The 26,701-nt window shown below is 42.5% G+C and overlaps 1 protein-coding gene across 1 annotated transcript; it reads right to left on the reverse strand.

The window, feature by feature from the left end:
* Positions 1 to 272: 272 nt before the first annotated feature.
* Positions 273 to 26,441, reverse strand: mtmr10 (myotubularin related protein 10). Its single transcript, XM_010880575.4, has 16 exons — positions 25,801 to 26,441; positions 25,530 to 25,590; positions 15,358 to 15,494; positions 14,589 to 14,661; positions 11,226 to 11,368; positions 6,215 to 6,308; positions 5,520 to 5,667; positions 4,783 to 4,870; positions 4,534 to 4,622; positions 4,202 to 4,332; positions 3,968 to 4,037; positions 3,526 to 3,596; positions 3,231 to 3,403; positions 2,935 to 3,105; positions 2,632 to 2,814; positions 273 to 2,410 (listed from the first exon to the last, which is right to left on the reverse strand). The coding sequence occupies exons 1-16, from the start codon at positions 25,855 to 25,857 to the stop codon at positions 1,814 to 1,816; spliced, it is 2,286 nt and encodes a 761-aa protein (XP_010878877.1). The 5' UTR covers positions 25,858 to 26,441; the 3' UTR covers positions 273 to 1,813.
* Between the last annotated feature and the right edge of the window lie 260 nt (positions 26,442 to 26,701).

The following is a 26,701-nucleotide window of genomic DNA, read 5'->3' on the forward strand; positions in this document are numbered from 1 at the left end:
GCATTACTAACAGTAAAGACAGGAGTTTTTTTTCTCGTTTGACGATCTAGACTGCAGGGGGTGCTAGTGACATGTGTTGATTTGTGCTGTGTGCGACAAGATAAGGAAAAGCTCAGCCTGGAAGCGGTAGTCTATGTCTCCGTATGAATCTGCTTTACGTGTCAGATAAGTATTTGCCTGTTACCTAGCATTGCAGCTATCAAATCATAAGGAAATACAGAGTATGCAAACATTCACACACCTTTTACCCCTAAATAACAAAAAACGTGAGAAATTGTTGAACTCATTTATTTACTCTAAAATCTTTAAAATGTACACTTAGCTGGCAGTGATCCCTTGTGGTCAGAGTGTGTTGGCAGTGCTGTTAAAGTTGTTGAGTGGGCGTCGTCTTTTCAATTAAGACCCTTAAATTCTGTCACAAGTGCTCTACACAACAAATGTATATCTCTACATTTTTTATCCAACAGTGTCAATCCACTAAGGTCCAACATAACATTCATCACAACATGGTGTTTCTTCAAATCTTCATTTCAACTTGCCTTCTAGGGTCAGCCTGAGAAGTTGTTTTTCTCTCCTAATGTCATTACTGTGTAACAACATGCATAGTAGAATAAGCCACAGGGACATACACCTGTACACTGGAGAAAACATAATTCCCATCTAAAAAGGCACAAAAGATTTCCATCATCCCTGTTTGAGATCATTTGCATTACGGAATAAATATGTGCACTGTAAATCAGTCAAATTTTTCCAAATGAAGAACACAATTTTCACTAAATAACAGTGCTGACTGCACCATGTGTGAATTAGTGGTAAGCTAAAACAAGGCCTGTGGGTTAATGGAATATAAACTAAAACATCTGTAAGTACCATAATTAGACAACAGTAAATAAGTAAACCTATGAAATTCAAGCAATAAAAACAGCTGTACATTATTCATCAATATTATTTTCACCTCATAATTTCAACATCACCACCAGATAAATTATTTCATAGGCCTTGAATTCATATTTAGAATGTCTAGTGAATAGTGTGGGTGAGTAAGCGATGAGGGCTTATTACAGGAAACCGATCTTTCTCTGAAACACACCAGCTGGCATGCGGTAAACGGCCATGCCAAGTGTCTCTGTTATAGTTCCTGTGGCATCCAGCCATTAGCAGCATCAGTTCAAGCTCTGTGGGGAGAATGAAAGAACAGGTGTCCAGCCTGCCCAGTGGTTCATAGCACCAAAGCTTACATGTCAAAGTTGACTGATGAATGTCTTTTGGCTGGAACAGGTCCATGGCATTTCATTAATGTATTGTGAATGATGATCATTTTCTGCCAGGACTACATAAAATTGCCCAGTCTGTCCTTCTCATTTCACTCTTTATGATTTGGTGATTATTCACTCTAGACTGAAAGTAGTACCTTACCAGAAGGCCCCTAGAAATACAGCTTTATTAAGTGAGAAAAATAGAGATGAGAAAAGAGTCAACCACAGATTCAACTCCTTATAACTAATTTTTTCTCCTAAAAGTGTCATCAGCCCTACATCAATGTCACAAAAAATATATATTTCTCCCACATTCTTCTACTCAATATCAATAGAACCAAAAACTAAATTTTTTAATTGGGAATCAAAATTGACTACCTACAGAGAGACAGGAAAACCCCAGCAGATATGTGCGATTTGAGCAAAGATGAAGAATGTTGTGCAAAAACTAAACAGCTACATCACATTCCATTGGGCAAGCCTCTGGCCTCTAGGTGATACCAAATGCCTTCTTGACTTTAACCACTGATTTAAGTGAGCCCTTTAGACAGAGTACCTCAGACTGACTCATTGGCCAGAGTTTCTGTGGAGAGCCATATCTTCGCTCCGTTCAGGAACTTGCTAAGGGGAGTGCCCAGGATGCTGCGTCGGCACATGTTCCCCACAGGGGAGAAGGGGAAGGAGGAGCTCAGGTACTCTGGTGAGGGCTCACTGGTGGAGCTGGCCTTAAAGTACATCCTGCTGTGGTCTGATGGGGGTGCACCGGGGCTGGAGACCGGGGTGACCCCCTTGTACTGGCGAAGCTTGTTCTGCAACATCTCTATCTCATCGGCCACCTGGGACAGCTTGTGATAAGCAGTGACAGGGCCGCCCTTGGGGATGCGGGCTTCAGGGACCCAGCGGAGGAAGTACAGCCTCCACAGGGCTAGGTGAGAAGGCAGGAGCTGGGGAAGGAGCATTCCCTGCAGGTCCGCAGGTCGAGAGAACCAGTCTCGCAAAAAGCGCTCTGTCGGGCTCTCCACCACCTCTCTGATCTGGGAAAAGTCTGGTCTGAGACGCAGCACCAGGGAGCTCCGCCTGGTCAGGGTGTCACCGTCCATTAGGCCGTTCCTTAAGGAAGTGGGCATCCCTCGGAGTGTAGAACTGTAGTTCTTCTGGGAAACGAAAAAGAACACACACACAATATACGTTTAATACAATGAACAACGTACACTGATTTTACTTTGGTGAAAATTACATTTTGTGTCGATCTAGATGAATTCAGGTAACTTTTCAAGCCACTGTGACTCATGTCCTTCATTTCACTGACTAGAATGTAAATGAAACACCTGCAAAGAGGCAGCTGACATCTCTGAAACACAGACAGAAAACTGACCTTGGTGCGTCTGAAGGATTTCACAGCTCCGTTCTGCACACAGGTGGCCCCCTTGCCAACATACATTGGGTTGTTGAAGAGCGCCTGGTCTTTCAGGGTGAACTGCTGGGACCAGTCCCAGACTGGAGGGAAACGCAAGGCCTTCTCCTCCCCCAGAGGGATGCACTTACTCTTAGCAAAGTCCTGTGGATGAGGACAACTAACATCACCTATACTGCACACAGCTCAGAGCTGCATCTCTACCGAGTTGCTTAGAGGGAATGTTGTGTGTGTGTGTGTGTGTGTGTGTGTGTGTGTCTTTACAATGCTGTTCTCAGTGCGCTGCTGGGGACAGTTGAAGAGGAAGGTGCTGAAGAGAGGGATCCACATGCTGTCACTGAGCACAGTCAGATAGGTGTCAGTGAACTCAAATGCTGCTGGGTACTGATTCATTATCTGCCACACACAGTCCAGGAAAAGGAAGAACAGAGGACACTGACGGAACAGAGAAGAAGGAGAAAAGGTAGAGAATATTGTGGTTAAAATCGCCGGGCGCGAAAAAAGTCAATATATTAGTGGAGCCGAGCTCCATAGCAAGAATGCAAATAAACAGAGCCTACCTCGTCTTTGTCGTTCTTCTTCAAATGGTTGCAGCGGTCAAGGAAGCGATGGCCAGCCATTACCCACTCCTTCTGCACCAGGCTCTGGAACCCAATGAGACTACGGAAGTGAGGGTCCAGCATGAGCTGCACCAGAGAGGAGACCACACAACCCAGGTCCCGGTCCTCTTCCTCTGCGGAGGACATGGTCACAGGGTCAGGCAGGCAGGAACGGGCGGGCAGGACAGACCATGACTTACCTAGTCAAGTAATGGTCAAACAGCAAAGAAACAAAGAAAACCATGGATTTCTTTACCTTGCAGAATGACAGACACATGCTTTCCTTCCAGCAAGTAGACTACCTCAGCTGAATGCTTCAGGAACGCCCTGGAATGTGAAAGGATAAAGTTAACTTTAAGTACAAATGTGTAATATGCACTATTATTTTATTCGGTAATGAAATTATGACATTCATTACTTATGACCAACATTTTTGTCTAACCAAAGGTATATAGTAATGCTGCCACCATTACAAATGTTAGTACTCTTCTAAATTCAACTTCAATGCTAGTACTCTTCTAAATTCAACTTCAATGCTAGTACTCTTCTAAATTCAACTTCAATGCTAGTACTCTTCTAAATTCAACTTCAATGGTTGAACTCCTCTAAATTAAACCTCATTCAAGACAGGACTGCCAGTTTACACATCATGGTGAGCCAACCTGCTGGGTCAATGGTGTTTAAATATTTGTACATACCTGACATACTCAAGCCATCGAGAGCTTTCCATGGACGAAAGCCACTTCTCTTCAGACTCCTCAAAGGGCTCTACACACAAACAAACACACAGTCAAACAACCAATGAGCGTTCAGAATCTGTAAGAACAGCAATAACAGCCTAAGAGCAACATAAACCACCTTCCTAAAAATAAACAACAACATCAAATACACTAGATCTCAGCATTAGATTGATTTAAATCCTTCTGATTTACCTATGACACAGATTTGCCGCACTTTGCCGAAGGCAGCCTGTATGTCCTGGATGTTGGGCAGGTTCTTGTCCAGGTCAGACTTGATGACATCACTGCGCTGTGGGTGGCTCTTTGTTATGGCACTGCAGATCCTACCACAGAACATAGGAAAATAATTTTGGAAAAGTACAGCTTATTTGCAGTTTATTTGGTACTCCCTGCTGGGTTGTAATATTAATAACAAATCAGAGTTCCTGACACGATAACGACACCATTTGAAAGGACACTGAAAACAGATGATGGACATACACAGCGTGAAATCGTAGGCCAATACCAATTCATTGTTAATGTACCTCTGGTCCAGTTTCCTCTGCTGCAGTGGGTCAGCGATGCTGGCCATGCGTACCAGGGCACTCCCATTGGGGTGATTCCAGCACCATAACTAGGGAAAACACATGTATGTCAAGGCCGAGCAGACACAAACCGCCCCCCCCTCCCCCTTCACAAGCCCGGGTCATTAATACTTGATGCACGGCAGTCTAAAACGGGGAGACTTCTATGAAGCAACGGCTGTGTTTTCTGGGATGAAAGAAGCCACTCACAGGGATGCGGTGAGTGGTGAAGAAACAGGAGTACTGCTTCAGGTCCTGATCCGCCAGGGACACAGGGACCACAAAGTACTCCGGGAGACTGAGGAAAGAGAAGGACAGAGGCTGAAAGTCTTTCAAGGACTCTCCAGATTGCCTGAGGTTTTTAATGATGAAATAATTATGGGTAAAAGCAAGATTACTTTTATTTGTGAAACAGCTGCCTTCTGAGTTGGTGTCCAAACTTTTGACTGGTACTGTATATTCCAGTAAAACACACATTTCATCAGCACAATGCAAAACAACCCAGCAAATTACATTTGGTTGTGTCTCAATAAAGTCTCATGTTGCCCAGGCCGTTTTGAATGCTATATTTATAGCGGAAATGTGAATTTGTGATTCAGGAATAGGGATACGTCCTGTTCATCAGCATGCCAAGCAGAGTGCAGAAGTTGGGACAGGGTGCAAAGAGGTTTGACTGAAACCCATCAGCATGCAAATTACCTGTACATCAATAACTCTGAAAGGAGTTTCATGCGTTGTTCTTCGATTATGTTTTTGAAAGCAAATTGAGCAAAACCTTTACAAACCGGCAATTTGTACCGCTTATATTGATTGCCTGACTGATGCTACATTTGGATACGCTTGGAGTCCCGTGCATCATTTCACCTGTATCTTAAACATCTGAATGGGTGACATTTTGAAAATCCTCCTCCACCTTCCCCTCCTCCCTTTAACTATGTGGGCCCCACCTGGGTGATACGGTGTAGCCCTCGTTGACGGAGCACACCCTCCACTCTGCTGCCCCCGTTCTCTTGATCTCCCGGTCCCATTCAGAGGGCCGGTCAAACAGGGGCGTCTGCACTCCTCCTCCAGGGTCCATGCCATTCATTCGCTTCCCTAAGAATATTCACATTAAGTCAACTGCTCGCTATATTTCCATGATCTCAAAGACTCAAACTACACAGAATCCCTCAAAAACCATTGGACCCCTTGATAAAGATGAGCAAAAAAAGACTGAAAAAAATTGGTTCTTAATCAGCTTGAAATTAGATGAATCTATCCCTTTATTTAGCTTAAAAAAATATTCAAAGACATCAAGAAGTACATTAGTCAAAAAACTAAAGTATGAATTAGATTTTTCACTAAATCTTACCTGAAATAAAGGTTACTGTACATTTCCCACATATTTTGAGTGTAACATCAAGCTGATAAATAGCGATTGTTTTTTTGCCCACCTTTACCAAGGGGTCCAGTAATTCAGGAGGTCACTGCATGTTCTTTATTACAGCAACATTAATACTAATCACAGTTAGACACCTCAAACGTCAAGGCATGTACACCTTGGGGATGCTATCGACCCCTAGGACAGTTTGTTTAGACAGGCCGCGTACAACAGGGCGTGTCCAGGGGCGTGTCCAGGCTGGTGTGCTGTAGTGTGTGGTACCTGAGGAACCGTAGTACTGCTTCCCTACGTACTCGAAGCCAAACAGCAGCTGGGGATCAGCAGGGTGGGAGTAGTGAGCGATGGCCAGACAGACCTGAAATCACAGGGTGGGGCAAAATGCATGACCTCAAAGGACTGAGCACGTACGAGCAAGCGTGCCGGTCTGGGTGTCTGGAGATACTCACGGTACCCAACTCATGGTTGTTGCTGACACATTGGGGAAACATTTCGCTTTCCATTTTCAAAGAGCTGTTTCATTAAAATGGACCTGAGGCACCTCCTGGCTGCTGTAGTCTCCAGAACAGAGTATTGTTCTGCACACCTGTTTCACGAATTGTTTCATTCATTTGGAAGAGATGCTGGAAATGTCCAATAAGTCTTTAAGCTGTGCCTTGGCTATGAGGGGCCACTTCCTTTGCTACAGAACAAATCCAACAATTTAAAGAGCAGAATGTATAATTTAGCCAAGATACTCTCAACACTACGTCATGTTTTCAGCACCATGGTGACCAGACTCTCACCCAGGAACACTATGATAACAGGGGACATGTCTAGGAATATACATCCCCACCCAAAGCTGGGCCACACTTACCCATTCACTTGAATGGGTGTCCTAACTTTGGACTGGTACTGTAAATAAGGGTAGTGTCATGTGCTGTATTTCCTTTCATTTACACAAAACACTACACACACACACACCCAAGGGAATAGGCATCGCATACAGCAAGAAACATACAAAGACATGTTTGGCAGATTCAGCAAACACACTGATCTGACTGCAGCAGCTTGATTACATTATCTTTGAACGAGTGAGGTGTGGTGAAAGAGAGAAGTTTAAGGAGCTACTATAATTCATTCATGTAACGGCCAGTGTCTGCCCGCCCGTCCCAGTGTCTGCCCGCCCGTCCCAGTTCCCAGTGTCTGCCCGTCCCAGTTCCCAGTGTCTGCCTGTCCCAGTGTCTGCCCGCCCGTCCCAGTGTCTGCCCGTCCCAGTTCCCAGTGTCTGCCCGCCCGTCCCAGTTCCCAGTGTCTGCCCGTCCCAGTTCCCAGTGTCTGCCCGCCCGTCCCAGTTCCCAGTGTCTTCCCGCCGTCCCAGTTCCCAGTGTCTGCCCGCCCGTCCCAGTTCCCAGTGTCTTCCCGCCCGTCCCAGTTCCCAGTGTCTGCCAGTCCCAGTTCCCAGTGTCTGCCCGTCCCAGTTCCCAGTGTCTGCCCGTCCCAGTGTCTGCCCGTCCCAGTTCCCAGTGTCTGCCCGTCCCAGTTCCCAGTGTCTGCCCGTCCCAGTTCCCAGTGTCTGCCCGTCCCAGTTCCCAGTGTCTGCCCGTCCCAGTTCCCAGTATTTACACTGTCAAAGTGAACGTGCAGAGGGACTAGGGTCAGTCTGTCCGGTCTTAACTGGTACTAGGCAGAGTGGGAGAAAGATGCTTTGCTGCGGAAACAAAAAGACTGTTAAGACGAACGTCACCACGTGCTGGATTTCCTTTACACTGAGTGACTATGACATTCTATTAAAAGACTAAAGTAACATCGAAGCGCAACGCAAGGAAATGAAAGACCATCCATTAACAAGGGTATTTTCAAATGGTCATGCCTTTTGAAGTCTGCTTTGGAACTAACTGGTAGCGGAGCTGCTCCAAGCAGCTTTTACACTTAGGCATGACAGGTTCTTAGTTAAATGAAACATAGGAAAGCAAACCTTGTTAGTAGAAAGTACATGGCAAATTCAGCCCAGTGTCCCAAAGGCAGTGTGAAGCTTTGTCAGTGGCTCAGAATCATACAATGCTGTCCATTCACTGGAGGAGCTGCCATCAAAACACAGGACGCTGGGGAGGCACACTTGTGTGTATGTATGTACTGTGTGTGTGTGTGTGTGTGTATGTATGTACTGTGTGTGTGTGTGTGTATGTGTGACAGCCTGCTTCCAACTCTGTAATTTCCTTCAATATAATGAGCTATTATAAAATGGCTTCATTCCATGTCACAAAGAATAACAAGGAGTGAGCCCTGGTTCAGTTCCCCACAGTAACTCCACACCCACAGAGAGAGGAGGCCTGCCAGGGAGTCTCAATCTGTAACATACCAAGGGCTCCAGCAGAAACTGTGAGCCATCAGAAGTTACGGGGGAAGTCTGAAACAGAACTCACCTTAGTAACGGTAGCCAGAAGCCTTAGAAAACTGAAGAGTGACAAGTGATTATGTCCTATTGAAACAGACTGAGGAGTGTATCCCTCACCACAATCAGCCTGCAACACGCCAGAACCAGTAACTGGTGTTGATGTGTCTGAGGTGAGGCTTGTTAAACTTTTGAGAACAGTGTGTTTTTGGAGGATAATTTCAATGGGCTGATCATGTGACTGGAGCACACAGTTAACATCATGCTTTGATCCATGGCCCTGGAAGGCAGAACATCCAGGTAAATGTTGATAATTACGCCTTGAGTCAATATCTTACAGGTGTGTTGAGGCGTTGTAAATGCTAGCTCCCCTTTCTCTGACACAAATTGCCTCCATATGGCATGCACCCAGAGCCCTGGCTGGAGATCTGAAGTCAGTGTGTGCAGAAGAAATACTTAAGTCGGCGGCCTACCTGCCCCGGCTATTCCAGGTCCGCAGGGCTGCTGAGGCTTAGTACTCTTGGATGCCTTCTTTCACACATCACGTGTTCCCAGGCACTGACAGGTTTCATGCTGAGTGACACTGCTCATCTCCAACCTGCTTGTCTCCACAACACCCTGCTCTTCCCCCCACAACACCCTGCTCTTCCCCCCACAACACCCTGCTCTTCCCCCCACAACACCCTGCTCTTCCCCCCACAACACCCTGCCCTTCCCCCCACAACACCCTGCTCTTCCCCCCACAACACCCTGCTCTCACCCCCACAACACCCTGCTCTCACCCCCACAACACCCTGCTCTCACCCCCACAACACCCTGCTCTCACCCCCACAACACCCTGCTCTTCCCCCCACAACACCCTGCTCTTCCCCCCACAACACTCTGCTCTTCCCCCCACAACACCCTGCACTTCCCCCCACAACACCTAGCTCTCACCCCCACAACACCTAGCTCTCACCCCCACAACACCTAGCTCTCACCCCCACAACACCCTGCTCTCACCCCCCTAACACCCTGCTCCTCCCCCTTCAACACCCTGCTCTTCCCACCAACACGCTTCTTCTTCTTGTCACTGCGCACAGTTTCATATTTTCTAGCAGGAAGAGACCAACATGGGTAACTCCAGGCTAGTTTTTTGGCTTTGCTGTCAGAAATGACGGAAGCCGTTGTTTCCTCAAACCAAAACAAAACAAGAACAAACTAAACTTATCAAGACACCTCCCTCATGACTCACAGCCATTCTTCAAGACATGATACATCTGTGACTATAATCAACGGCTCGCACAGAGAGATTAGTCAGAGTAACTCCGTGGAATGTTCCTTTTACACAAGTTTCTTTGTAGGTTGCCGAGCAACAACAGCTGTTATGATGCACTACATGACATCTGAAGTGAGTCATCCTGTACATGAGTTTAAAATGTACTACATTTTCTTTTTTGGAAAATACCAGAGAATAGTACATTTGCCTTCATGTCTCCTTGCGAGTCAGACTGAGTTTGCTCGGGCCAATTCTAGGTTCTCTGCGAGCCAGATGGAAGGGAAGATGAAAGAAAAACTGACTGGAGAGGCAGACTTGAATCTTCCTATTGGAGAGCAGGGGCGGAGACAGTCGGAGAGGGACAGAGAAAGAATCAAAGAGGAGTGCATGGGAGGATACACGATAAACTTGGGTTACCAACCAATGACTCAGGGACTATATTTAAAACTGCTGTTTCTTAAAAGTTAATCCCATTAGAATAAAAGTACTTTCAAATGAAAGCGGTCGGTCTGTACATTAACCTAGTCATCATTCTACCAATTCAAATCTAATGTTCTGGAGTACAGAGCCAAAACAACAAAACGTGTGTCCCTGTCCAAATCCTTAGACTGCACTGTACTGCTCAATTAAGAAACAAATGTCCCCCAGACACTTTAATGTCAGGATGTTGCTATGGTAACAGAGCCACTTGCACAGATCTAATGGAAGAGAATCAAATGTTTTCGCTGCAATTGAAGTATGAAAAAATAATACCCCAGGAACATGAAAACAAATTCTTATTTAGAGACTTCAGGAAAAAAACATCTCCAGCAGGGCTTTTAAAAATGTATCCTCCATCATTCCACGTTAAACTGCTGTGCGTGTTGGAATAAAATTAACTAATTGGTAATCCACTTGTGAAACCTAGAAATATTTTGAATTTAGCTATGGCCTATATTCATAGTTTTTATTGCTTCCATCTCTTTATCAGTGTGACCACTGGCCTGGAGGGAGAATTAGAGTTTTTACATGCAGCCAGAGGCTGATCATTTACTGGTAGATTGGTCAGCCCCCGTTCGAAGCAGCCTGGTTGGAGGGTGGCTTTCCTTCCGCAGGCCCCAGACATATTCCTTGGAGCTGGATGGTATGGAGGCAGACGGCCCACAGACCCTCTGGTAGAAGTTGTAGCTACCAGGCTTCATTCACAAATGGGGGAATGGTCTCCTTATTAGTTATCGGATGTTTACTTGTCAACGTCCTTAGTTGCGAGTCACTCCATAGGCTTAGGTGTAACACAAATCTACATAAAGGCTAAACAAAAACACATTTTCAACAAAGTAAATGTGTATCATTCTTAGGGAATCTATGTACCATATTGGAAACTGACTTGTTAAAGATATTCTGATATACTATCTGGGTGGAGCAATTGGAAACCTTTCTCCCCCCAGGTAGTAGCATTGAAATGATAAGTTGATATAGAACGGCTCAGTGGTGCCTCTGTGTTTGGGAAAGAAATGCATGACTGCTATAGCCAGACAAAAAATTATATAAAATAATTCCCAGGCTAGATGGCTGGTACTTACCAATGGTTTAAATTACAGTGTCACACTGTTTATATAGAGTTAATATTTCATCATTTTGTTCAGAAAACTTATAGTACACACCTTCTTGGCACTCTCGGGCCCAGCCTCGTCAAAGCGGAATCTGATGATGCGGAAGTCCTTGCAGTACAGGATGAGCTCAGTAGGATTGAACTTCAGCTTTTGGTTGGAGCCCAGAACCTTCTGCTTCCCCTTAGCGTCATTTACTGAGAAACAAACAACAAACACCAGGAGCTTATCAGACCATTTCTAGGGCTAATGGCTCGTCACATAGTTTAAAAACAATAGTGGCCTGGTCCCATCAGTATTTTACATACTGGTGTTGCTTGTTTCTCCTTTGGCTTTCAGACAGTAGGGCGATAGCCAGGGGAGAATACATTTTTGAAGTCAATTAGGTCAAGTGCTTTGGTACAGATCTGGTACTAAACTATTTTAGTTATGGTGGGCTAATGTCAATAAATAAGAAGGCATTGGTCTGACCACAGAAAGACAGGATATCCATGACACCACACGTTTCAAAGAAAGTCAAAACAGGAAAAAGGAAAAAAGAAAATTGCCAGTGATCAGCTTTCTAAAGCAAATGAGGAAATTGGTGTTGCAACGGTCAATTTATTTTGGAGAAAATGTTTTAATGAATGTAATCAGCATAAATCACTTGTTTGGAAGGAAAATGTGATGTTTTAGACTAAGTTATAATGAACAAATCAATTACAGTCTTTATAATGAGAGTTATATACAGCTCTGGAAAAAGTTAAGAGACCACTGCACCTTTTTCTTTCCTTTCCAAAAAAGTCAAAAAGGAAGGTTTTGAGTGAGGAACAGAAGGGTTAAAATGAAGAGACTCAAAGAAAAATGTGCAGTGATCTCTTAATTTGTTCCAGAGCTGTATATACTGGAAGGATGTATGAAATAAGATGAGTAGATAACATAGCCAATAATATCTCTCTGTCACTCAAAGTGTGAAGTGTTGTTTGCTCTAAATAGCCCTGCTGGTAAGTACACTAAGTTCACAAAATTTGCAAGACTAACTATAGCAGTCTATACCTGGGTCAAACTCTTTCAACCAAAATAAATATTGGTTTGACGGGGGGATTTTAGCAGAAAAAATGGGAATCAATTGGCTGAACATTTAATTCACCGACCTCAAAAGGACACCTACATTTAATTCAAACCTCAAACTGAGAACTAAATAATATCCACAGACCTCAAAATGACAAATAAATATAATTAACAGACCTCAAAAGAACTAAATAAAATTCACAGACCTCAAAATGATAACTACATTTAATTCACAGAACTTGAAAGGATAACTACATTTAATTCACAGATCTCAAAATGATAACTACATTTAATTCACAGACCTCAAAAGGACAACTACATTCAGCTCACAGACCTCAAAAGGACAAATAAATAAAATTCACAGACCACAGATTTTGATTTTGGGTTTCACTGAAGCTGCCATGATAAGCAAACAGGATGCATTTAGGGTGAACCGCATTCCTCAAGGACAGATTAAAATGTTTCACCTGACTACAGTATAGCTTAGGCTGGGCTAACTGAAAGACCAATGTGTTGGAGAGGCCGTTTGGAAGATATTTAGTCAAATTTGAGAATACCCATAGTGTATATCCCCCCAGCAAAGAAACATTCCGGAGAAAACACTGCATTGCTATAAGTGTCTTTCAGAATTAAAATGGAAAATTCATAATGGCATTGGAGCTTATTGGAGCAGGTGTCCGCAAGCAGATAGGCACGGACAAAAATGACCTGTGAGTGCTTTTGCCAAGCCAGGGCTCTCATAAAGGACCTTTGTTATTATGGGCGTACTGAGTAGACAGAGGAAAACACTGCTTCATGCTCTATCAGCTCAGCACAACAGCTCCACGCTCCCAGCCATGTCAGCACAGAGCGAGGCTATGAGCTACACAAACAAGGTTAATCCTGTCCAGACCCATGGCCCACAGTCCAGGCTATGACCTCATCTGTTGAGATTCTAAAAACAGATCTGTGACCAGGGAGTCAATAATGTGTCTTAAGTCAACCTGGTATCAACCTCCTCCCACGGCTATTGAGCACAGCACATACAAGGCCGACACATGAACCCTTGGAAGACGGCCTAGCGGAAGTGGTCATATTCTTTGAGAGAGACCTTACTAAGTCAAGCATTTATAATTGTTGGCTTTTAAAATCTCAATGCAGTTATGGATGGCTCCAAAAGGAGGGTAAATTTAATATTGTAAACACTTCTCCATTTCATCTAGTCTAGCTTCAGCCATTACCGTCATAATCACAGTACAAGAGAACCCAACCATTTAGTAGCCTACAACATTAAATGCAATGTCCTTTAGTAAGCTAGCTAGCTACTTTCATCACTACTTTATTCATTCAGTGCAGTACTGAGACAGCAGCAGTGCTTTCCATGGCTCAAATCTCAGGGACTTTTTATTCTGGTTGAACAAATTGCTGGTAGAAGGCGTTTGCCCCATGCATAGGCTGCCACATTCAGTGTTGCCAATGAAGCGGCTTTGTTGCTAGACTGTGCACGCCGTCTGGTAATTAGATTAGCCCAGCACAGGAGGGTTAAATAAATAAATATCACACACACACACACACACACACACACACACACACACACACACACACACACACACACACACACACACACACACACACACACACACACACACACACACACACACACACACACACACACACACACACACACACACACACACACACACACACACACACAGATAAGGCTGATGTGATGTGACTGGAGCTGCGAGTTCATAACCTGCCTACTGTGCATTTGAAATGAAAGCATGTTGTCGATGAAACATTGTAGTGGTGCAGTCTAAAATCCAATGTTTTCATGGGCCAAGTTATTTTAAAGTGCCTATTATTAAATAACATGGAAACAATATTAACCAGTAAGGCTTGCAAACCGAGGGATTACTGATTGACACCAACTAATAGCCTCAACCAGAAGTAGGCCTAGACCAGGCAAGTGCCAGCTGTTCATTCTGGGTTCCAGGAATTGTTAAGCAGGTCATACATTTTTTTATTATTTTGGCATGTTTTGAACCAGTGCTTAATTCCATTAATTCATCATTGCTATGCTAAACCAACAATTGTCAAGTACAGACTCCTCCAAAAATACTGGTACCCTTAATAGAGATTAATAATTAAGGCTGTATATTATAAATTGTAAAGAGCTACATTGTCATTTTACAACATTTGGAATATAAGGTCCTTCAATAACAATTGAAGGGAATCATCCAACATTAATTAATTAAATGATGAATGCGTTTTACCACTGTAATCAACCAATCGGCATCCAGGATTTAAAATAATCATAAGGGTCTTTTCTTAATAAGCTACTTTCCAGTATACATTTTGGCTGTATTTATTTGAGTGTAGTCATACCTGTCACCACTTGCTCTACACAAGCCAGGGGAACATCATGTTCTCCAAGCAGACGGTTGGCCACCTGAAATCTCTGAGGACATGAGAAACAAAACCCAACAAAGACATCAACATGGTGAGCAGAGGAGATTACAGGGGAAAATAGTGAGACTGGAGTTTTAAGTGAAGCAGAACAGGACTGCATTACGTTATCTACAGCTTATAAGAAAAAGTTTGAATTGGCTGTATCATTTTGTGCCAGGAACACTAATAATACTATTCTTTGTGTATCAGTTTCATGTAATGATTTACATGGCATCAGCTGATGAATGAAAATCATTGACAACATTCGAGCAAATGTGTGAACTGAGAATGTTGCAATATTTGGCAAGCAATGAGGAGCAAGGCAGGATTGCCATTCCTTTATGATCCCATAAACAGACTGGGGTTTAATTAAAAAGCGTTTAAGAGGTAAAGACATCAAAACAAGCTTAACACAAAACAGGAGGTCTAAAATTACCAGATGGCAAGTTACACAACCTGAAAGCTTACACTAGAAGAGAGACTTGTTGATGGGTATTTCATAACCGGCAACAGGACAATCTCACATGCTGCTAACGGGACAACAGTGACGATACCTTTGCCAAAAAATTCACTTGTGTTCAGGTAGGGAAGATTTACGGACATAGATGAAGACTAGTCTTAAACGTATTTTCTTCACTGAATCTTGTACGTATAAGGGGTGCAGTCATGAATAGGCACACTGACTGCACTCACATTGAAAACATACCTGCTTACAGAGGGCATCATGGGTGATGAAGGAAACTTTGAAGTTGGTGCATATCAGCTTCCCCCACAGGTCATCTTGACTGCTGTCTGCTCCAATGCATTTCCTCACAAAATTCACCTCATTTACCACAATCTCGCCTGACAAAATCATAACAGGAAGTAATATTATACATGACATTTTGGTTACAATGAAATAAAAGTAGGTTTTTCCAGCTGTCACTGTGGGGAAATATTTTCAGCTTCCAGGGATAAACATGTTAGACTCCTGGTTAATTATTTTGGTTCCAGGTGCAAACCAGGTACAACCTGAAGCAAAGACAATTCTACCTGAAATAGAAAAAAAAATTCTCCACAGGGACAGCCAAAGATCCCTTATGGAAACCCTTTTTCAAGAGTTTAGGTAGCAAATGTGTGCTTTAATAGGACAGAAAGGTGTGAATGATACCTGCAAGTTAGACACAGTAATTGAACATTTTCAGTAATTTAGTTTCAGACTTATAATGATGTACCAAGGCATGAGCTTGATGCTGAGTGAACAGAATGACATGCTCAGATTTCTGCTTTTAAATATACCTTTCAACAATTTTCACTAAACATTTTACAAAAACACATTTATTGGAATAAATACAAATGTAACCGAAGGGCTGTAAAAAACAAGTTGCTTTTATGTGATTCAGCAATCAAGAGTCATGCTTAGACATCTCCCATTCTCTGTTTGCACAAGAACTTGTACATGCAACCAAAACATCAGACATCATCCAAGATATTTAGATTATGTTGGTCAGAGAAATCGAACATAAGATTGCACTATATGCAAATGATTTGATTCTTAACCAACCCTGACGCCTCAATCCCCATTACTTTCTTTGTCACTGAAGGGTTTAGCTTCTACTTTTCTTTGTCATTGAAGTCTTTAGCCTTTTCTCTGGAAATCATAATCATTATAGCCAAGGTTGGGTAGGTTACTTTTGAAATATAATCAGTTACACTTACAAGTTACTTGTCCACATTGGTAATCAGTAATGTAACTTTTTGATTACTTCAACTCAGTAACGTAATCTGATTACTCAAAATAATCTTTAGATTACTTTCATAGTAAGAGGCATTAGAAAACGCGTTTTCATTCGTGAACAACCAGACACAAATATGTTTTACTAGCTGCATTTACAGTTCTACTTTTAAAGCTCCATCGTACAGCAGGTGGCCTTGGAATGTGACTCTGTGTTGCCTCAGCAAGTGCCGCAACACGTTTTGGAGCGCCAGAGAAAAAAGTGGCAAAAGCAGTTAAATCTGCAAAAAACACCATCAGGACGCTCATCCTTGCTGAACAAAGTGGTTGCAAGGTCAGGTTCAGCTGGTGAGCATAGCAGTGAACAAACTGGTCATGTCTCTTTCATTAGTGTCTGTACCCCTCTGACATTTCCACTCATTACAGCCGCACTGTAATCATAAGTCTGAGCGATCAGCTTTTATCCCAGTGGTTCCAGCACACCCTTGATGCTATTAGAGAGGCCAAGTCCAGTTTTATCTTTGACTTCCACAAACTCCACTGTATTATCAGGCAACATGTATCGCAACACAACCACCATTTGTGATTTACAGGAGACATCAGTTGTCTCATCTGCCTGTATGGCAACAAATTATGTCTTGTCCATCTCTTCCCTGTACACTTCATACCTACAGTCTAACAGTTTGTTTTGTACAGTGCTAGATGTCCTTCTGAAAATGGGCTGAGCGTCATAGTTCCTCTGAAGTCTCGAATCACCCTCACAAATGCATCTGAATATTCCAGGATTCAGGGAGTCCACCGACTCGTCGTGCACCCGCAGTGCGGTTTCATATTTTCCACACAGTTCAATACATGTTAGGATCCAACTGAGAACGTACCGGTTTTCCTCCACCTGTTTGTTATGCTGCTCAATGGAGCGCCTGTATGCACTGTCAACTTGGGCTGTGACATTTACCCTTCCAAGTAAGCCCAATTTCACAGCATTGTCCAGATGACTCCCGCTGCGCTCATGTTTTGCAATCCTCTCAGAAAGATGTTTCAAATCTTTGTAACCCGTCCTCGACCAAGTAACATCTCCACCAAATAGCAGACATGGAAAACAGAGGAGTGCCTTCTTTTGTATGCTAACCGTTAGCCACTATTTCTTCAAAAACCACTCCACGTTAAACCCGCGGTTACTTTTACCAGCAGTTTGAGTGATGACAATATCCCGTGGCTGAAGGGCACCAAGTTGCTTTATTTCAAGTTTTTCCTCCAAATTAAGGGTTTCAAACCTGTGCTCGAGTACGAAATCAACTTTATTAATTTTCTCAAGCTATTTGGCGTTTTTGAAGCTAACAAGCTAGCTAAGACCATCTACCCTCCTCGCTCTTCCTGGTGACTAATGTTGGCGCCAGACAGACAGGCAGCCAATCAGGTCTGAAATATGAAATGACGCTGTAGTGGGGCTACCAGCTGTCAGCCCCCTTGGCATCAAATTCGTGTGATCTACATTGATCACACTAACATTCTGAGCATGCATATTAATATATTCACACATACAATGTACATTGCATTGTGAGAGAGGGGCTAGCCCCACATTCACGCTTAGCCTATGGCCTTCTACTGCGAATTCGAATCGGCAGAACGCAGTCTTGAAGCAGCAAGGCAGGGACCAATCAACATGAAATAAAATCCTAACACAAATGATATGCAATTTAGGAAGATTCAATATTCATAGATAATAAATTATAGGAGAAATAAAAATGTTGTTGCAGTTCTTTCTGTTGACAATAGGTGGGGCTGTGCCCTACATGCCCCTAATGACCGGTAGCCCCTGAAAATAAACCTTGAAACTTGAAGAAAAAAAAGAAAACATGTCGCCTATCATTGTTCTCAAAAAGATGCGTTGAAAGTAGATAATCAAATTTTTTATGGGCCGGCTAATATTATAATAGGTATACTGTACTCTGTTTTCACCAGCCACCCAACCAACCAAAACTAAACTAGCGCTTCATCCGTCACTAATCGGCACGCCCACCTTTGCTTGCATGATGATCACACAACTGAGGCGCGCAATTGATATTTTCATTCAAAACATTCAAAAACAAAATCAAGTATGCAACATGTCGTAATTATTTCTCGCACCTAATCTTTTTCAATTGAAGTAATCCAGAAGTAATATTTTTTTCCCCAAAGGTATCTGTAATCCGATTACAATCAGATTAATGTAACGGATTACAGTTACTGATTTTCTGTAATCCTTTACACCCCAACTCTGATTATAGCGAATCAGATGCCATGCAAACTCTTCACTTATCTTGGGCCTCACCAGGAAAATGACATTTTCCCCAATAATATCAGAGGGACAAAGTCGTTCACAGAAATGGCTCTGAGCAGGCCATAAGACTGTATATCTCCTATGCTATTATTACAGGTTGTCACCAAGGTTTCCACCATCGACCCAGATGCATTCTGTTACCTTGCTGGAGTGATCTGGGCATTCCTACACTTGGGTACTCAGACTGGCTCTAATAATCCCCAAATGTCAACCTCCATCGGAGGCTTGAGTGATGGACATACCAGAGAGAAGAGCTGGACTTATCCTGCTAGAGGAGGTTTACACATCCCACTCTGTTCCCTAACCTGTAACCCAGGGACATTCAACTCTTACACGAAAAGGACCGGAGCCTGCTAGTTTTCTTCATTAATTGCACCCACCTGGTGTCCCAAGTCCAAATAAGTCCCTGATTAGAGGGTTGCAATGAAATAAATTGGATGGGACTGGCTTGGAGGTATAAAGTGAATACCCCTGCTACAGACCTATTAACTCATTGTGACCACTACCTTTAAAACCTGCATTGGTTCAGGACAAAAAAACAACATACAATCAAACTAACAACCTGATGTCTGAACAAAAAACACTGTCAAAAGGTTCCCCCCTCTATTTCCATGTTTTTCCATTCATTCCAACAAATGTTTAATTATAGCTGTAGCCTAGATGCCAAATGCTCCAAGTATTTATTTTTTAATATAAAGAGAGCCCATGAGTCACACCAGTGGTGTTGTTAGCCCTGGGCATCGGGGCTAAAGCCCCGGATCTTTTATGAATAGCCCCAGATCTAAAAAAATATAATACAAAAAATAGCCCCTGATCTATTCATCGTGCATTATGAAAATGTAGACTAGAGTGTACATCGACATTTTCCGCATGTACATTCAAAACCCTGTACTTCCTGTCCCAGGTGGGGCAGAAGGTGGGCTAAGCCCCAATGTATTGTGATCCTAGCGACACCTCAGAGTCACACTAACAAGGCTGGCTGAGTATTTCTACTTCAGAATCAATTCTCTCTCTCTCTCAGGCCATTAAGTAGAACGAGAGTTCAAAGATTCAGCCCCTACACAACAGGTTTGCCAGGGAAACCCCATGAGCCAGGGCATGAGACAGGCAATCAAATGGCCATGCTGTCCCCATCCAAGGAAAAGGATGTGCCATTAAAATAATTGATCTGTTTAGGAAGGCAGGCCTAGCAAGAGCCTAAATGTTTAACTGTGACTGCTTTGGCAGTATGGTCGCTTGATGGATCGAGGTCCAAATCTAAGATGTACTTTTCTGGTCCAAACCATTGATGTTGCCACTTCCTGTATCATTGAAAAGGATCGGACAGAAAAAGCTCAGTTGAGGACTGAGACCCAGGCTCAGTTGAGACCCAGGCCTAATCACAAGATGTGCACTACTCTTTGGTGAGGACTCGACCATGGTACTTTTTGTTAGATGCTATGGTAAGTGAAGGTGGTTTACCGGCAGAGTTTCAGAATGAGCGCTAAGATCTGCCTCACCAAAACTGTGTGTGTGTGTACTGAACTCATTTACTTCAGACTAGTCAGCATTCTGCCTCTTCAACATAGTTGCTGACTCAAAACCTTATCAGCTTTGTCTCAGCTGTGGATATGAATACTAGTGATGGGGTCAAAGAGTTACAAGGTAGATTACTTCAGTCTTTTTAGTCTCTGCTAATTCACTGATCTTATCAGTACTGAGCAGCATGACAGTATAACTCCTCCCTACTATCATCCAGTATCTTGTGATCCAACATGCATATGAAACATACATAAAAAAAAGTACAGTACATCTAAGAAAAAAGTCCTCCCCAAAGAATAGTGTACATCTTGTGATAATTCAGAGAAATGTTAATGTGCCATGGTAGTGGACTATCATGTTACCAGTGGTAACACAGATCTGGATTTGGTTCATTTATTTAAGGCTTGTGTGTGTTTAGACGATATATTTTTTTTCCTTTCATATAACCGTACTGGAGGAAACAAACACTTCCTAACATAAAGGTTCTCCTTTTTGAGTCCACAAAAATTAAAAGAGAGCTTTTTATTTGAACTGCTACCTGACCAGACTAACCACTACCTTCCTTCCTGTGTTTTTGCAGCTTTCATAGCAGTGTTTGTGTACACCATTAAGCAGACCTGATCACAGTTTGGACAGCTGGGCGGAGGGGGACTGGCTCTGAGAGAGCCACGATGTTCTGTATACAGTAATTGTTACACTCCAGACTGGGGATAAATGTCTCAGCTTCAACTTGGAGGGCAGCTAAAAGTACAGATTTGCGTCAGCCTTCCATCTGTATTCATGTGTAAAATAACAGACAGTACAACAGTCTAACTATTTTACTTATGAAGGGTTGCAAAATGACATTTGATGGTTTTATATTAACGATATTGCTCATATAAGCATTGAGTTGTGTGATTAATGGAGCAGCGTTGGGTTGTGTGACTAATGGAGCAGGTATTGCTGAGAAACAAAGTGACTCACTGAGTAAGAGGTTAAAGAGAGACTAAGGACAGCAGGAACATGGGGCCATAGAGATGACAATGGGTTACGGAGTATGGAAAGTGAGCTTTGCCTCATGCAAAGAACACTGCCAATTTTCCCAAAAAAGATATAAAGATAAGACATTCAGTGAGGAAAAGCAAAAGGAGAAAGTTAATTATCTAATAACAGAATACCAGGCAGCAAAGGATCCAGCCACAGTAGAAAATACATGACTGACTTATAGGGAGACGGAGGAGAGAGGAGGACCGTTCAGCAGATCTGTGGAGATGAGTAAACCCCCACTGTGGTCCTGTCTAGTCGGTGTGGTGTAGAATTGAATGGACCATTCAACCACTGATGAATGGGACACATTCAGGCCACATAGCAACCCTCCTGAATAGCTGGGAGACCCAGAAACAAAGCCAAAGTCTCTCCGTGTAGGGCCACCCTCAGACAGACAGCAATGAACTGAAGTGAAACACACAGACCATGCCATAAGAGCAAATGTGAAATTCAATGTAAACAGCTTGAAGTCCAGTTGAGGGTCATGAAGTTACTGTATAACTGTGAATTACTCTCCTTTAGTGGGAAAACCTCCAGACATTATTTTCCATATAGATCTGCCTTGCGACATTTGGTTTGGGTGTCATTACCTGAATTTGATGCATTTAAATAGGCCCCCCCACCCCCCGACACTTGTGATGCTGGCAATATTCAATGATTTGTCTTCACAAAACTGTCCACTCTATCAAGTTCCTTGGGGAGCATCAACAGGCAGCAATGTTTAATAATGACACACACAGCCAAATGGATTTAGGTGAGAACTCTGATTGGGCCTTTTTATTCCTTAGCCACTCCACTGCAGCTTTGGATGTCAGGGCTTGATGCAGAAGGGTGAACTTCTGTTCCAGTTTCAGCTTCCCTACAGAGGGCAGCAGGTTTTTCTCAAGGACATTTCTGTACATGTAGGCTACATTCATTTTCCATTCTATCCTGGAAAGTGTCTGAGTCTGTGACAATGTGAAACATTTCCAGAATAGATGCCGCCACCATCGTGCTTTACAGTAGGGATTGTGTTCTTTGCTTGATGTGCCGTGTTGGGTTTGCTTTGCATTTAGGCCAAAACATCCGATTTCAGTTGTCAGACCACAACCCTGGTCTTTCTTCAGCAATTGCTTACTTCTTGCCTCCCTCCCATACTGGACAGATTTGCGGAGTGCTAGTGATATTGTTGTCATATGCACACTGACCAGTCTTCGCCATAAAACCTTGTACTTTTGGACACTTTGTTCAGTCTACTAAAACTGGTGACTTCATCCTGAAATCATGTGAATCACTACAATTCAACACTGTTGATTTCAAAAGGCTGCACCCTGAGCTGAAATTGCCATTCCAAAGAGTAGAGACCAGGGCTGCACAACTTGGATAAAATACGGAATCACCATTGTTTTGCCAAATATTGTGGTTACAATTCTGATTAAAGGCTACTAACTTTAACACAATGCTGTTTGTTTTGTTTGTGCCATAGCAATAGCTGGTTAGGAAAACCTTTTCAACCCTTGAGGAATATTTTCTCTCTGTGCCACTCGCTTGCATCTTAACTACCAGATGCAGCGCGAACGCAAACTAAAATTGAAAAACCACAAAGTACCTGAACAGAATTAGTCCAGGTATAAAACGAGCCTACAAAAATACTTACAGCACCCACAAGAAAAGCTATAACGGACAACCCGACAGACCTCTGCAGCTTAAATGTGCTTAAGTTGGTGATTTGGATATGGCAGATGTCTATATTTAAATTTTCAGTTCCAACAACATCAGAGAGGACTTGAACGAGGGCATGAGTCTTGGTCTAAAGCAGGGCAAACCCCTGCCTCGACAGTATCACTGTAGGTAGACAGGTGCCAGATCACTGTTGTGCAATTTGATTTGTAGTTTGCCCAGATGCAGAGAAACCTGGGAAGAAGGGCAGGCGTAATCTTTCTACACCTGCCCTAATTAAAGTGTATAGTTAACCACTTAATGGGGAAAATCTATCTGGGGGAAAATCTAGTGTTGTCCCTTCAGTTAAAGGGGGCACCTCACTCGTGAAAATTGTAAGCAATGTTACAAGGTTACATCACAAAGTTACAACCTTTCCCTACTTCCTGAAAAAAAATACCTACTGCTACATACAACTTAAATAAAATATAGAAAAATAATTACTATTGAGAGTTCACATTCATGTTGGGTGAAACATTTGGGTTAAGTGGTCACCAGACGCTTATGATCAAGTGATGAAGAAAATCACAAGAAGGAATTAGCTTCCATTAACTGATGCTCTATGAACATGAATCTTTAATTCGATCCTCCTTAAGACATAGGCCCAGTTAAGAACCAACTTTCTCACACCCTGTCTGGAATTGACTGCAAAGTCAAAAAGACATAGAGTATCTAAACCAACCCAAGCAAACCCATATTATTGTTAAGTAAACCTATATTATGTGTGGTTAGTTGCAGCGATGAAAAGGGGGCCAGGAAGTCTCTGCATTGCCATGCTGACTGACAGCTCAGAGAAAACGGTCCGGCAGTTGAATGAGCTTTCTGGATGAGATACCCACAAAAGATGATAACCAAAGTTTAATGAAGTGGAAATAATTGATGCAAAAGACCTGTGGGCAGAAACCACAAGTGTGTGGCCTAGGGTGTTCCAGCACATTGACGCGGCACATTTACCTAAGCAGAGTGCTCCAAGACAGTTGTTTCCACTAAAATGTTCTTATCCACCTTTTGCCACAATGTCTAGGCCTACACAATAAAGCATAAAAATACACTACCGTTCTAATGTTTGGGGATCACTAAGAAATGTCCTTGTTTTTCAAAAGAAAAGCACAGTTTTTATCCAATAAAATAACATCAAATTGATCAGAAATACAGAGTAGACATTGTTAATGTTGTAAGGGAAATGGCACGCAACAATATGGAATACCTACACAGGCGTACAGAGGTCCATTATCAGCAACAATCAGTCCTCTGTTCCAATGGCACGTATTGTTTGCTAATCCATGTTCATCATATTCAAATGCTAATTGAATATTAGAAAACCATTTTGAAATTGTTAGCAGAGCTGAAAAATGTGTGCTGATTAAATAAGCAATAAAACGTGCATTCTCTTGACTAGTTCACTATCTGGAGGATCAGCAACTGTGGTTTCAATGACAGGCCCAAAATGGCCAGACACAAAAAACTATTCTAAAAGTCAACAACTCTATTCTTGTTCTGAGAAATTAATGCTATTCCATGTGAGAAAATAGCCAAGAAACTGAATATCTCGTATAACGCTGTGTACTACTCCCTTCACAGAACAGCACAAACTGGCTCTAACCAGAATAGAAATAGGAGGCCTCGGTACACAACTGAGCAAGAGGACAAATTGAGGAGTTGCACAAAAAAAGCAATATCTCAGACTGGTTAATAAAAAGAAAGGATTACGATGGGCAAAAGAACACAGCCACTGGACAAAGGAATATTGTAAAAAAGTGTAATGGATAGACAAATCTAAGTTTGAGGTTTTCAGATCACAAAGAACATTTGTGAGATGAAGACCAAATGAAAAGATGCTGGAGGAGTGCTTAACGCCATCTGTCAAGCATGGTAGAGGCAATAATGGTCTGGGGGTGCTTTGGTGGTGGTAAAATAGGAGATGTGTACAGGGTAAAAGGGATCTTGAAGGAAGGCTATCAATCAATGTTGCAATGCCATACCCTGTGGCAACGCTTGATTGGAGCCAATTTCCTCCTACAACAGGACAATGACTCAAAGCACAGCTCCAAACTATGCAAGAACTATTTAGGGAAGAAGCATTCAGCTGGTATTCTGTCTATAATGGAGTGGTCAGCCCAGTCACTAGATCTCAACCCTATTGAGCTGTTGTGGGAGCTGCTTCAACCATATGGTATCTAAGAAGTGATCATGCTAATCAAACTTACGGGAGGTGCTTTAGGAAGCATGGGATGAAATTAGGCCTACCTCAACAAATTAACAACTAGAACCAAGGACTTTTTATAAGTGACCCCATACTTTTGAATGGTAGTGTACAATAAAACAAAAGTGTACAGTTAAGTTCACTGACAGACTACACATTCAAAACAAGCACCTGTGCTTAGGCCAACTTAAAGAATATTTACAATCCGGAATTCTATTATGCCATAGCAAAAGGAGAAAGGTTATAGCATAGTCAAATAAGAACAGCCCAGTAACTTATTTTCAACAGTATCTGTGAAGGGAACTTTCTGTAGCTTCAAGTTCTAGTTATTTTATTTTACAAAAAGGAGAGACATACAACCAACTGTGCTGTGGCAAGAGGGATCTGTGATCTTACCTGGAAGCAACTTGGCCTCTAACTTCTTGATAGGTGGCTGTGCAATTTTCTTCAGATCAGTCTGCATGGAAGATTAAACAAATCTCAAATAAAGTAGCTAGCGAGGTAAGTTAGCTAGTTAACCTATATATGTAACCTACATTAAGCAGAACATACTGACTGTAATTAACAAGCCATAGTCATGATCTAGCTAAAATCGCTAGCAGTATTAGCAATAGACTACATAGATCAACACGTTACATTTACAGTAGTAAAATGAGCATTAACTTACATGTAAAGGCGGAAGATAGGATTTAAAAGTTGGTTTTAAGGGCTTCACAGAAAACATTTTTAACAGCTTGAGTTCAATAACTACATTGAAAGATGATGACAGGATGTTTCCAAAATAGATAGCTAGCTAACGTAATCTATGCAGTGTATATATAAGTTATGCTTGCTCCCTGACAAGTGTAGCACGACAGAAAAATCTTTTGAAAATATTTAGTCAACAATACAGTCCATTTTCCTCGATACATTTCCCCATTTGGAGCATGTTCAAATTCCGTCAAAACATACACAGCTGCTGACTGTGCTGGCAAGCTAGCTGCAAGCTGGTTCTCTGCGCGAGCTACTTCAGAGCAAGCAAGTTACTGTAGTTTGCGAGAAGGCACGAAAGCTAGCAAGCTACTTGCAGATACAACTGTGCAAACGCCTGGCTACAGAACGTGGGTCCATTCCACGAACTTTTTGGAGGAAACTCCAAAACCTAAAATATGTTAAGCTATTCCCCTCACTTCACCTGTGATCAAACTGCGGTGATAAACTGCGGATTTAGCTAGCTAGCAGCATGATTCCCATGGCTTTGCTATAGACACAACCAGTTAGCTAACCGCCATGTTTACAAACTTTGAGAGAACGCGAGACAGTGAGACAGACAGATGAGGGAAGGGCTTCAGGCATTCCTAAGACCCTAAACATTTCTGCATAGAAGCACATCATATGTTCTTAATTCATAGCAGCCACTATATACTGATTTCTATGCAAGTGAAGAGGAATTGTCAATCGAATTTTTACTATAGCCTTTTATTAAAGCAATGTTCATTCAATATCAGAATGTAAACACAACTGTAGGACTGAGCAATAGCAAAATAAAATAATATACACTAACGCACAGCAGACAACAATTCGATCAG

The sequence above is a fragment of the Esox lucius genome, chromosome 2 (assembly GCF_011004845.1).
Source record: "Esox lucius isolate fEsoLuc1 chromosome 2, fEsoLuc1.pri, whole genome shotgun sequence".
Classification (NCBI taxonomy): Eukaryota; Metazoa; Chordata; class Actinopteri; order Esociformes; family Esocidae; genus Esox; species Esox lucius.